The 12411-nt window shown below is 43.6% G+C and overlaps 1 protein-coding gene across 1 annotated transcript in view; it reads left to right on the top strand.

Moving 5' to 3' along the window:
* LOC126100795 (calcium release-activated calcium channel protein 1-like) overlaps positions 1-12411 on the top strand; it is a 167358-nt gene that overhangs the window by 93339 nt on the left and 61608 nt on the right. The window contains exon 2 of the mRNA XM_049911419.1: positions 4533-4682. Within this exon, the coding sequence (XP_049767376.1) occupies positions 4533-4682 (150 nt within the window). The remainder of the gene's footprint in view (positions 1-4532; positions 4683-12411) is intronic.

The following is a 12411-nucleotide window of genomic DNA, read 5'->3' as shown; positions in this document are numbered from 1 at the left end:
ACGGAGCATTGTCTCACTGTATAATGGCAACAATGTCCCAGCACTAGTGCCTACGTACCATCTTGGCGTGCGGAGGAGAATCGGTGTTGAGCTTCGGTACGGAGCGTGCGCGAAATGCCACACTGCGGGTGAATAACGTGCATGATTTGGTAGAAAGTGGGGTTAAAAGTGTTACGTCGGTTTGTAGAAGAAAATTATTTTAGTAACTGCGTTCGCGGAAAGGTGTGTGGGATTAATTAAGAGATTTATGGCTGATAACAGGGTTATGTTGCAGAATCACTCGTTGTCGTGGAGAAACATATTGTTAGTACAACCTAAAGGAGAAGACTTCCGTGATCAATAATTTCTTGTTTAATTAGTGTGGAAACGGAACGTAGCAATCGCTACTTCAGTGTGAATGTGAAATAATCATAATTGTTAAATGAGACGAGGTGAGTGTAGGCTTTGCTAGGGAAGTGCGTTACGTGCTACAGCGACAACAAAACGAAATAATTTGTCATGTACTGTTATTATTTCAAAGTGACATTTTTCTTTCTTTAATTAAGTAACTTTAGTATATGAAAGCTACAAAAGACACGTACTCATATTAGGCACGTGGTCAGGTTATTATTGTAATGAAGCGTGATCTGTGTGTAAAGTTCCCATACTTGAGTCCGATAACAGCAGAAATAATAGACACCAATAACGAGACGCAGGAGCTTTGGACAGTGTGTATGTGTGAGTGTGGGGGAGGGGGGGGGGAGGGGAGGGAAATTGTATCGACAGACCAAGGCTACAATACAATTAGGAGGTTCAACTAGATGTTGGGCGCAGCAATTACGTGGATATGAGAAGTCCTTCAGGCGATAGACTAGCATGGAGAGCTGCATCAAACTAGTCTTCGGACTGAAGAGTACAACAACACTGTAATAGCGATAACAGATTATTTTTGTAAATCATTTAGTTTCTTGAATAAACTGTGATGGAACCAACATAAACTTCTCCGGTTTCCAGTTGGTTGGTTCTTGATGAGTCTCAGTCCCTTAGCCTTATGGCGAATATGATGTGAATGACATACACAGGAGTGTCGTGGCAAAACCCAAAAAGTTTATATAAAGTGTGCCCAAATGAAAAGTACAGTAGAGTTACATGTAAATAAATTTTATTGATTATGTGATAATTGCAATTTATCTGGAACAGTACAACTACACGTAACTGCAATTGATTGATACACTGATCCCAATGCGTAGGAAGGGAACGGATGGCTTCAGTGTAGAAACCCGTGGGTTGCTGACGGATCCAGTTTTCCACTGTGTACTGCACCTCCTTGTCACAGATGAACCTCTGACTTTTCAGAGATTGTTTTGAGAAGCCAAAGGTATGCAAGGGGAGATATCGGGGCCATAAAGAACCTTCCGTCGAAATTTTTGAAGGAACTCGAGGGTCTTCTTGGCCACATGTGACCTAGCATTGTGCTGGAGAAGCACTATCCCATTCAAGAACTTGATTGTGTACTTTTTCTCCAAGGCCTATTTCAGCCTCAGCAACGTGTTGCAACACTGCTTGGCGTTAACTATTGTGCCCTGTGGTAGCCAGTCGATGAGTAGAGGTCCTTCTTCGTGGAAAAAGGAACTGAGCATCACTTTTGCGGCCTTCAAGGCAGAGTGGGCCTTTCTTTGGACGAGAGGAGCCGGGACGCCGCCACTCCATGCTCACCTGTTTGGAGGCAGAGGTGAAGTGATGACACCATGTCTCATCACATTGTGATGACCTCAATCCACAGGAAAAATAATTATCACAATCTGAACTGTGAAGTCATCCAAAATTCTGGTTGGAAAACCACACTCTTTGTTATACTTCTCAATTGGTCACGATCCCACTTTGTTTATGAACTGAAAACTCTAATATTCACGAGAAACTGCTCTGAAATTAACCTGAACCGACAAAATTGTGTATATATTCTTTGAAACTTTAAAGACATCTAAGACAATATCTGAAAGGAATTAGAAAAAGTGACAAAATTTCGTGAATCACACACAATACTGTTAATAATTGCATGAACACTGGGGGGGTGGGGGGGGGGGGTGTTCACCATACATCTACCCACTTTTGAGTATAACCAGTGTCTCTTAATACTACGACTCGTAGCAATACAATATCAAAAACTTTTATTACTGGGTAAACAGTCCCTACGTGATTTGACAGCTGACATTTATAATTCACGCTCACGTCAGGAAATGCACCAATACGAGAATACCAGCAGGTCAGAACGCAAGCAATTATGGCGGTCGCCGTAATTTTCGCGCGACGCCATATTTCGCGACAAAATACTCTTATTAGTCACTGTCATATATCTAGTCTCATAACAATACATAAAACTACATAAAATAACTACAATAATTTTGACACGCAAGGAGAATTAGTTCTAATGAGAGGAAGAAGTTTATATTTACTGGTGTTTCAACAATGACTACCAGGCAACTTTTAATTCACTGATTGTAATTTTATTTTCGTTAACAGAAAGCAAACATAAAATAAACAATGAATTTATTTGAATAGAGTCTGTAATTCTTATACTTTTAATAGAGAAAGAAAGTTTCTAGGTCAGGGGATAGCGTTCGGCGAAATCTCTTACCTTTTTGTTGCATACGAAGCGTTGCGTTGGGCAGCACGATGTCGGCGGGTTACGATGATGAGAGCAGGATACAGGCAGTTCCGCTGGTTAATCTTCTCCGGCGAAACGCAAATAAAGTTCCGGCACAGTTGTATCATTAACCCCGTGGTGATTAACAAACCACAAGACGCCAGTATACGACCGTTGTTGACATATCCTCTCTTTCAAAGTACATTACGTAGACATCGCTCGTTTTCACACTTTATGCACTGTCCGTGACGCTATCCTCCATAATTACACAGTTCGTCACATTCATATAGTCTTAGCCACAAATACACAGTTCATAGAATTGTTCATGTGTGTGAAGCACACCGTAAACAATGTCCACTCTGTTCTCGCATTTCAAACTTCGACAACGTCACTGAAAGTCATTTATATTGCACAGTTAATTAAAGTCTTCACTTTCACGGCTTGATAGAATGTGATAGACAACAGTTCCACCGCCCAAAACCAATACCAGCAAAGTTCATTCGCATAAAAGCACTGTTCGTGTCGGACACGACAAAGTATTGTTAGCGGCACTTTCACAGTCCGGTTTATTTGCTATTAAAGTTCGCTGGCGATGGCATTACATACCGCAGTGGTAAAGAGAAATAACAATCTGATAGTTCGGTACCACTGTCCATACAATTACGTAAGCTTTTCGTAAAACACAGTACTATTTTTCCGCGCACGCTTCACAGACACACCATCCACCATCCCCTGTACTACACAACAACCTTTCGACTATCGATATCACTATCGCTGTCCCCTGTCTGTAGATGTTATATCGTTATCGTAAATTACATAAATCTTTATAAATGTTATTGACTGCATTTTTCACAATTAATAATATTCCAAAAGAAAAGTTTACAAACTTTACCACAGGTACAAAACAAGAAACATATTTATCCATTGGCAAACGAAATAATCACAATTACATCTTTACATTTAAAAACCACAGGAGACACACCATCCACCATCCCCTGTACTACACAACAACCTTTCGACTATCGATATCACTATCGCTGTCCCCTGTCTATATATGTTATATCGTTATCGTAAATTACATACGTCTTTATAAATGTTATTGACTGCATTTTTCACAGTTAATAATATTCCAAAAGAAAACTTTACAAACTTTACCACAGGTACAAAACAAGAAACATATTTATCCATTGGCAAACGAAATAATCACAATTACATCTTTACATTTAAAATCCACAGGAGAATGTTACATAATCACAATTAGAAATGCCCATATGAACAAAAGAAAAAGAATAGAAATCTAAAGAAAAACACAAAAAAAAATTTTAATGCGTAATTAGCAATGCTTTCACAACATCCATTTGAGATTCTCTGAATCTCTGAAAGATGCTTGGGAATCCACTATGCACAAACTTTACCATAACGAAGCTTCTCGTGGATCATGTGATGCATAGTTCCTTTGCTTATTGACACTTCAACAGCTATGTCACTTATGATCCGACGTTTCGTCCGTATTAGCTGCCCCACAGCCGAAAACGTGGCACTGGAGGTTTACACATCCCGCCTCATAACGTCGGCACCGTGGAATGTTTTGCACAGTGCGAGACTCTACTCTCCGTACGCCTCTTCTCATCCTGCGAAAACAACTCTCCAGAAATGAGGAAATTGCTGCGAAGCCATTAACTCTGCTTGTGAAAGTAGAAACACCACCACGACATCGTTTGGAAAACCAGCCACACGCTGGGATTAAATACAAAGCCGCTACAGCGACGGTCTCCTTTTCAATTGGGCATACCTCATGATGGTTGAACTGCAGGGAAAGACGACGGGGCGGGACAATGCGAGCCTTTTTATTAGTATCCTGTAGTTCTGCTACCTGTGTACGGCGGCTAACACGCTCGCTCGCTTCCAGCCGGGGGCGGATGAGGTACTGGGGCGGCTGGTGCTGCTGCAGTCGCTGGAGAGCGAACGTGGCCGGCTGGAGCTACGTCAGCTGCACCGCACCAGGTCGCGCCTGCGCGCCTCCTCCTCGGCATCCATCATCCTGTGCGCCTTCGCCATGGTGAGTCACGATGGACGCCAACAGTCGACCACAGTTACTTTGTTCATATTTACGATGTAGATAGGATAAACTCTGTCTTCTGCAACTGAATGCCGGCCGGGGTGGCCGAGCGGTTCTAGGCGCTACCGCTGGAACCGCGCGACCGCTACGGTCGCAGGTTCGAATCCTGCCTCGGGCATGGATGTGTGTGATGTCCTTCGGTTAGTTAGGTTTAAGTAGTTCTAAGTTCTAGGGGATTGATGACCTCAGAAGTTAAGTCCCATAGTGCTCAGAGCCATTTGAACCATTTTGCAACTGAATGTTCATTTTATTTCTAACCATACATGTTTCGCCTGTTTGTCTACGCATCAAGAAGTGAAACTTCCTGGCAAATTAAAACTGTGTGCCCGATCGAGACTCGAACTAGGGACCTTTGCCTTTCGGGGGCAAGTGCAATATCCTTTCTTCAAAAATGGTTCAAATGGCTCTGAGCACTATGGGACTTAACATCTGTGGTCGTCAGTCCCCTAGAACTTAGAACTACTTAAACCTAACTAACCTAAGGACATCACACACATCCATGCCCGAGGCAGGATTCGAACCTGCGACCGTAGCAGTCGCGCGGTTCCGGACTGAGCGCCTAGAACCGCTAGACAATGCGGCCGGCTATCCTTTCTTCCAGGAGTGCTAGTTCTGCAAGGTATGCAGAAGAGCTTATGTGAAGTTTGGAAGGTAGGAGACGAGGTACTGGCAGAATTGAAGCTGTGAGGACGGGTCGTGAGTCGTGCTTGGGTAGCTCAGATGGTAGAGCACTTGCCCGCGAAAGGCAAAGGTCCCGAGTTCGAGTCTCGGTCCGGCACACACTTGTAATTTGCCAGGAAGTTTCACATCAGCGCACACTCCCCTGCAGAGTGAAAATCTCGTTCTGGAATCATCAGAAGTGTATAATGCAACGAAAATTTCTTCTCTGCTGGTCCAGCAGCGTATACTATAAATGTTTCGCCTGTTTGTCTAGGCATCATCAGAAGTGTATAATTTAACGAAAATTTCTTCTCTGCTGGTCCCGCAGCATATACCAAGTGGTTATAATTTAACTTTCCATACTTAACACGTTATATCACGGAAACTAATTGCCGTACGGATACCGGACTTAGTAGCATTAACGTCCAGAGTATGGGGTGTATGATATCCATGCGTCACAGCGCCACCGCCCAGTTCCAACTATGGCCACCAGGTGCCGTGATCAGTCATCGTGATGCATAGTCTGACACACCTGACCAGTCACAGTGCACCTGTTGACGTGTCAGCGTGAGCTTGGACAAAAGGAGCAGGGCATTATTGGTGCTCTGTTATCAGAACAACAGCAATGCTGCAGCTGCACTTCGAGAATATCGCTGGCTGAAAGAATTAAGGAAGGATCCTCTTTCTCCACCTACTGTGCGGAGCATGATGAAGTAGTTCGGATCAACTGGAGAAGTGGGTGCCGCTCCACGACTGGTTCAACCTCCCAGTGGTCGATGAAATCGCTGTTGCTATGGCAGACAACGTTGCGCGCAATTCCCAGTCGTCAGGCAGTGAGCGTGGGGTGTCACGACAGTTGAACATCCTGTGGTCTACTGTACGGAAGGTGCTTCGAACCATTCTCAAATGGTATCCGTACAAGATCCTACTCCCTATGATTTCTGGTTGTGGGGCTACCTGAAGGACAGGGTTTACCCGGTGAACATTCACACAGGTGCTAGTCTAAAGCGCAGCATATCAAGAAAATGGTAGCGGTATGTAGTGGCATCATGTACCGTAGTAGCGCACTGGAAGTGTTTAACTGATTCTGAATTATTTCAATTCCCCATTTCCTTGACATTACGGCTACCAAGTCTGGTACTAGTACTGTAATTAGTTTCCGTGTTATAACGTGTTAAACAGAGAAAGTTTAATTATAACTACATGGTATAAGGCCAAAATATGACATTTTTATAAGCATCTAAGACAAAAGAAAAGATGCCCCACGATGCAGTTATCAGAATGGGATGGAAATCAGTAGATGTGATGTACATGTACAGTGAAAAAAGTGACCCCAAATTTCAGAAAAACTGGATGATTTGTTCAAGACAAAGACCTTCGCAAATCGAGCAAGTCAATAATGTGTTAGTCCATCTCTGCCCCTTATGCAAACAGTTATTTGGCTCGGTACTGACTGACAGAGTTGTTGGACGTCCTAGTGAGGGATATAGTGCCAGATTCTGTCCAACTGGCGCATTGAACGTCAAAATCCTGAGTTGGTTCGAGGGCTCTGCCCATAACGCTCCAGACGTTGTCAGTTGGGGAGAGATCCAGCGACGTTGCTGGCCAAGGTAGTGTTTGGCAAGCAAGGAGACAAGCATCAGAAACTATCATCGTGTGTGGGTGGGTATTATCTTGCTGAAATATGAGTCCAGGATAGCCTGACATGAAGGGCAACAAAACAGGGCGTAGAATATCGTAGATGTATTGTTGTGCTGTAAGGATACCGCAGATGAGAGTCAAATGGTAAGAAATGGCACCCCCGACAATCATTCCTCCTAGTCGGGCCATATGGCGGGTGGCGGGCGACAGTGTGGCTCGTATCCCACTACAGCCCAGCGCGTCTCCAAACACGTCACCGTTGGTCATCGGGGTTCACTTCGAAGCTGGATTCATCATTGAAGACAATTCTATTGCAGTCAAAATGACATTCCAGGCCGAACACATGTCTGGAGAAGCCCCAGACAGCGGCAGGGATACCAAACTGACTGTCGCTCTCCATAAGGCCCGACAATCAGGAATGATGGTGTGGGGATGTCGTTCCTTTTCATAACAGGAGTCCTTTGGTTGTCAGCCGCGGCACCCTTACAACACAACGGAACGTCGACGATATTCTACGCCCCGTTTCGTTGTCCTTCATGGCAAGCTATGCTGGACTCATATTTCAGCAAGATAATGGCCGCCCCACACGGTGAGAGTTTCTACAGCTTTTCTTCGTGCTTGCCAAACACCACCTTGGCCAGCAAAGTCTCCAGATGTCTCCCCAACCCATAACTTTTGGAGCGTTATGGGCAGCGCCCTCCGATCATCTCGGCATTTTGAAGATCTAACACGCCAATGAGACCGAATTTGGCACGATATCTCTCAATAGGACATACAACAGCTCTCTCAGTCAATGCCAAGCCGACTAATTGCTCCCACGAGAGTCAAAGGTGGGCCAACGCGTTACTGGCTTGCTCAGTTTGTGAAGCTCTTTATCTTGAATAAATCATCAATTTTTCTGAAAGTGTGATCATTTGTTTTCCTGCGCATGTACATCACATCTACCGATTTCCACACCATTGGGATAATTATTTCGTAGTGTGTATTTTTTTTGTCTTAGAGTGTATAAATTGATTTCCAGTTAGCTGCAAAATATTTTATTTAACTTACGCTGGTCATATTTCTTCACTACAAGCTTGTTTCGGTTAGTATGCTACTGTCAAATGTCCCTGTTGATATTACAATTAATATAGCGTACTAACGTCTATGTTTCATATACAGTTGTTTTACAGTTTTACTTACGGATAGACGTTCATAATGCATCTCAGAGCGGATATTTTTCTGATGAAGTTTTATGAATCAGGTAATTTCGTATGTACAGATTACTGTCCTTGTCAAATAAAATGACAGTCCTGACTCCAAAAATGTTCAAATGTGTGTGAAATCTTACGGGACGTAACTGCTAAGGTCATCAGTCCCTAAGATTACACACTACTTAACCTAAATTATCCTAAGGACAAATACACACACCCATGCCCGAGGGAGGACTCGAACCTCCGCCGGGACCAGCCGCACAGTCCATGACTGCAGCGCCGAAGACCGCTCGGCTAATCCCGCGCGGCAGTCCTCACTCCAACGATGCTTTATGTTTTCAGAGTAAATAATATCTCTGAAGGACAGAGATAGTAGTTGTATATCATAAATATCATCATTTTGTTGTTAGGAACAAAACTAAGATCAGAAAAGACAAAAGCCCACTATTATTCCAACCCATGCGTCTTCAAAATTTCATGTAGCGATTCCATTAAGTTTTATATTGGGTAAACGGTGAGAAGCTTTACAATTCTATTTAAACAACATACTATAAATTGTGAAAGCAAGTAGTGAAGCTTCTACTTACACCTAAAGGACCAAAACCACACAACAGAACAGACCAAAAATTTAAGCGTGCGCTCCCGCGGTCGTTGTCACAGCCAAGAAATATGCCTATTTACACCAGTGGCACGCAATTAAGCAAAGACTAATCAAGAACATCTATTTCCACCAATGAAAAGAAATAATGCAAACAGCAATAAAGAACGCCTAACACCCCTCCTCATAGGCCTCAGTATCCTATCAGATTACGGTAATAGCCTCTTCCGCCAGTATATAAAAACCAAAACCTCCCTCATTCACCGAGCGAGGTGGCGCAGTGGTTAGCACACTGGACACGCGTTCGGGAGGACGACGGTTCAATCCCGCGTCTGGCCATCCTGATTTAGGTTTTCTGTGATCTCCCTAAATCGCTCCAGGCAAATGCCGGGATGGTTCCTTTGAAAGGGTACGGACGGCTTCCTTCCCCGTCCTTCCCGAGACCGATGACCTCCCAGTTTGGTCTCTTCCCCCAAACAACCCCAACTCTCTCATTCAACTATTAGCAAAAACACCCGCAGGAGAGTCATATGCAGCAGTGGCCGAAACGGAGAATTTTACACGCTGAGAATGTGGTCACATATTCAAAAGAATTTTATTGTACATTGAAAATGGTTTAAAAATTCTACATGCAATACCTAAAGGCTCTACGACCAAAATTTTGGAAACATTGTAAATTTACATAGATACGAATAGATGTCCCACCGACATTATCAACGAACAAACCGATTTGAAACGCAAAAATTATTTCGAAAAGATTATTAAAATTTTACAAAAAGAAAACCAATAATAAACACACCTGTAACTACAGTTACCAACAAAATTCTAATATCTATTACGTGCAGTCGCCATCTCTGACCACCAGAGATGTTGAGAGATGTTGTTTACTCTATAGACATAAAGAATCGAGCGGGGATTGGTATTTTATCTATGAAAACTATTGATTCGTACAACTTCACACCAGAAAATTATGCGCTGTAAGGCGCATTACGAAAGCCACTCCACTTGCACGCAACATAATAAAAGAGAGAGAGAGAGACAGAGAGAAAAGAAAAAGAAGAAATTTATCTGAAACGAACATAGACGTAAGTAGGGTATTCTAGCATCAACAGGTACACTCGACTGTGGCATACTAGCCAAAACAAGCTTGTAGTTAAGAAATGCGACTAACACAAGCCAAATAAATTATTTTGCAGCTAACTGGCGGTCAACGTATATACAAAGAAAAGTATTTACACTACTGGCCATTAAATTGCTTCACCACGAAGATGACGTGCTAAAGACGCGAAATTTAACCGAAAGGCTCTGAGCACTATGCGACTTAAATTCTGAGGTCATCAGTCGCTTAGAACTTAGAACTAATTAAACCTAACTAACCTAAGGACATCACACACATCCATGCCCGAGGCAGGATTCGACCGTAGCGGTCGCTCTGCTCGAGACTGCAGCGCCTAGAACCGCACGGCCACTCCGGCCGGCTTAAGGAAGAAGGTGCTGTGATATGCAAATGATTAGCTTTTCAGAGCATTCACACAAGGTTGGAGCCGGTGGGGACACCTACAACGTGTGACTTGAGGAAAGTTTCCAACCGATTTCTCATACACAAACAGCAGTTGACCGGCGTTGCCTGGTGAAACGCTGTTGTAATGCCTCGTGTAAGGAGGAGAAATGCGTACCATCACGTTTCCGACTTTGATAAAGGTCGGATTGTAGCCTATCGCAATTGCGGTTTATCGTACGCGACATTGCTGCACGCGTTGGTCGAGATCCAATGACTGTTAGCAGAATATGGAATCGGTGGGTTCAGGAGGGTAATACGGAACGCCGTGCTGGATCCCAACGGCCTAGTATCACTAGCAGTCGAGATGACAGGCATCTTATCCGCATGGCTGTAACGGATCGTGCTGCCACGTCTCGATCCCTGACTCAGCAGATGGGAACGTTTGCAAGACAACAACCATCTGAACAAACAGTTCGACGACGTTTGCAGCAGCATGGACTATCAGCTCGGAGACCGTGGCTGCGGGTACCATTGACGCTGCATCACAGACAGGAGCGCCTGCGATGGTGTACTCAACGACGAACCTGGATGCACGAATAGCAAAACGTCATTTTTTCGGATGAATCCAGGTTCGGTTTACAGCATCCTGATGGTCGCATCCGTGTTTAGCGACATCGCGGTGAACGCACATTGGAAGCGTGTATTCGTCATCGTCATACTGGCATATCACCCGGCGTGATGGTATGGGGTGCCATTGGTTACACGTCTCGGTCACCTCTTGTTCGCATTGACGGCACTTTGAACAGTGGACGTTACATTTCATATGTGTTCGACCCGTGGCTCTGCTCTTCATTCGATCCCTGCGAAATTCTACATGTCAGTAGGGTAATGCACGACCGCATGTTGCAGGTCCTGTACGGGCCTTTCTGGATACAGAAAATGTTCGACTGCTGACCTGGCCAGCAAATTCTCCAGATCTTTCACCAATTGAAAACTTCTGGTCAGTGGTTGCCGAGCAACTGGCTCGTCACAATACTCTAGTCACTACTCTTGATGAACTGTGGTATCGTGTTGAAGCTGCATGGGCAGCTGTACCTGTACACGCCATCCAAGCTCTGTTTGACTCAATGCCCAGGCGTATCAAGGCCGTTATTACTGATTTCTCTGGATCTATGCACCCAAATTGCATGAAAATGTAATCACATGTCAGTTCTAGTATAATATATTTGTCCAATGAATACCCGTTTATCATCTGCATTTCTTCTTGGTGTAGCAATTTTAATGGCCAGTAGTGTAGTAACAACAGGGTAATTACGAATAAAATTGTGATGTGGTAGAAAAAATATATTTTACGTTGGTAGAAATGGGTACAGGGGTCCTGAGACGTGCATTGCCTAGGGGCCCCGCCACGGTTAATCCGACCCTGCCAGTAATGAGTTAAAAACTTGGACAGATGCCGTATCCACTGGTGTCTGTAGTCGTCTTCTGAAACCCAAGATGCACTTACGAATAATCCTCCATATTCCACCTCTCCCAACAGAGAAAAACGAAACGGCACTAAATATTGTTACTTCTAACTGCTATATTAGTTAATATAATCATTCATTAATGTACTTCATTCCGAAAAACATTGTAGAGAGAGGGTTAACATGTAAAATGTAATTGAGACTATAGAGTTTTAATGAACTGTTCTCTCCTTAGATTTTTCGTTCGTAATATGCTTTGTTGTTGCAAACTGTTTCATTTCTAATGGTAACTGGCACTTACATATTCTCACTGGAACAATATTCAGCAAACAGTACCATTGTTTTGTTAATTTACCTTTAATTAGTACAAAACATGGCAATTGGCTTAGATTGGAATACATTATTATATCTACAAGTCAGTGGAATACAAAATTTGCGGGAGAATAAAGAGTGTATAAAAGGTGTTCAAATATGTGTGAATTCCTAAGGGACCAAACTACTGAGGTCATCGAACCTCCGGTGGGAGCGGCCGCGCAATCCGAAGATGGCGCCTCAAACCTCACGGCCACTCCACGCAGCTATCAAAAGCTGTGATACTGGCATAAAACAG

Source organism: Schistocerca cancellata, chromosome 9 (assembly GCF_023864275.1).
Source record: "Schistocerca cancellata isolate TAMUIC-IGC-003103 chromosome 9, iqSchCanc2.1, whole genome shotgun sequence".
Taxonomy (NCBI): Eukaryota; Metazoa; Arthropoda; class Insecta; order Orthoptera; family Acrididae; genus Schistocerca; species Schistocerca cancellata.
Note: the sequence above shows the minus strand (reverse complement) of the source record. Positions and strands in the feature narration are given on the sequence as shown.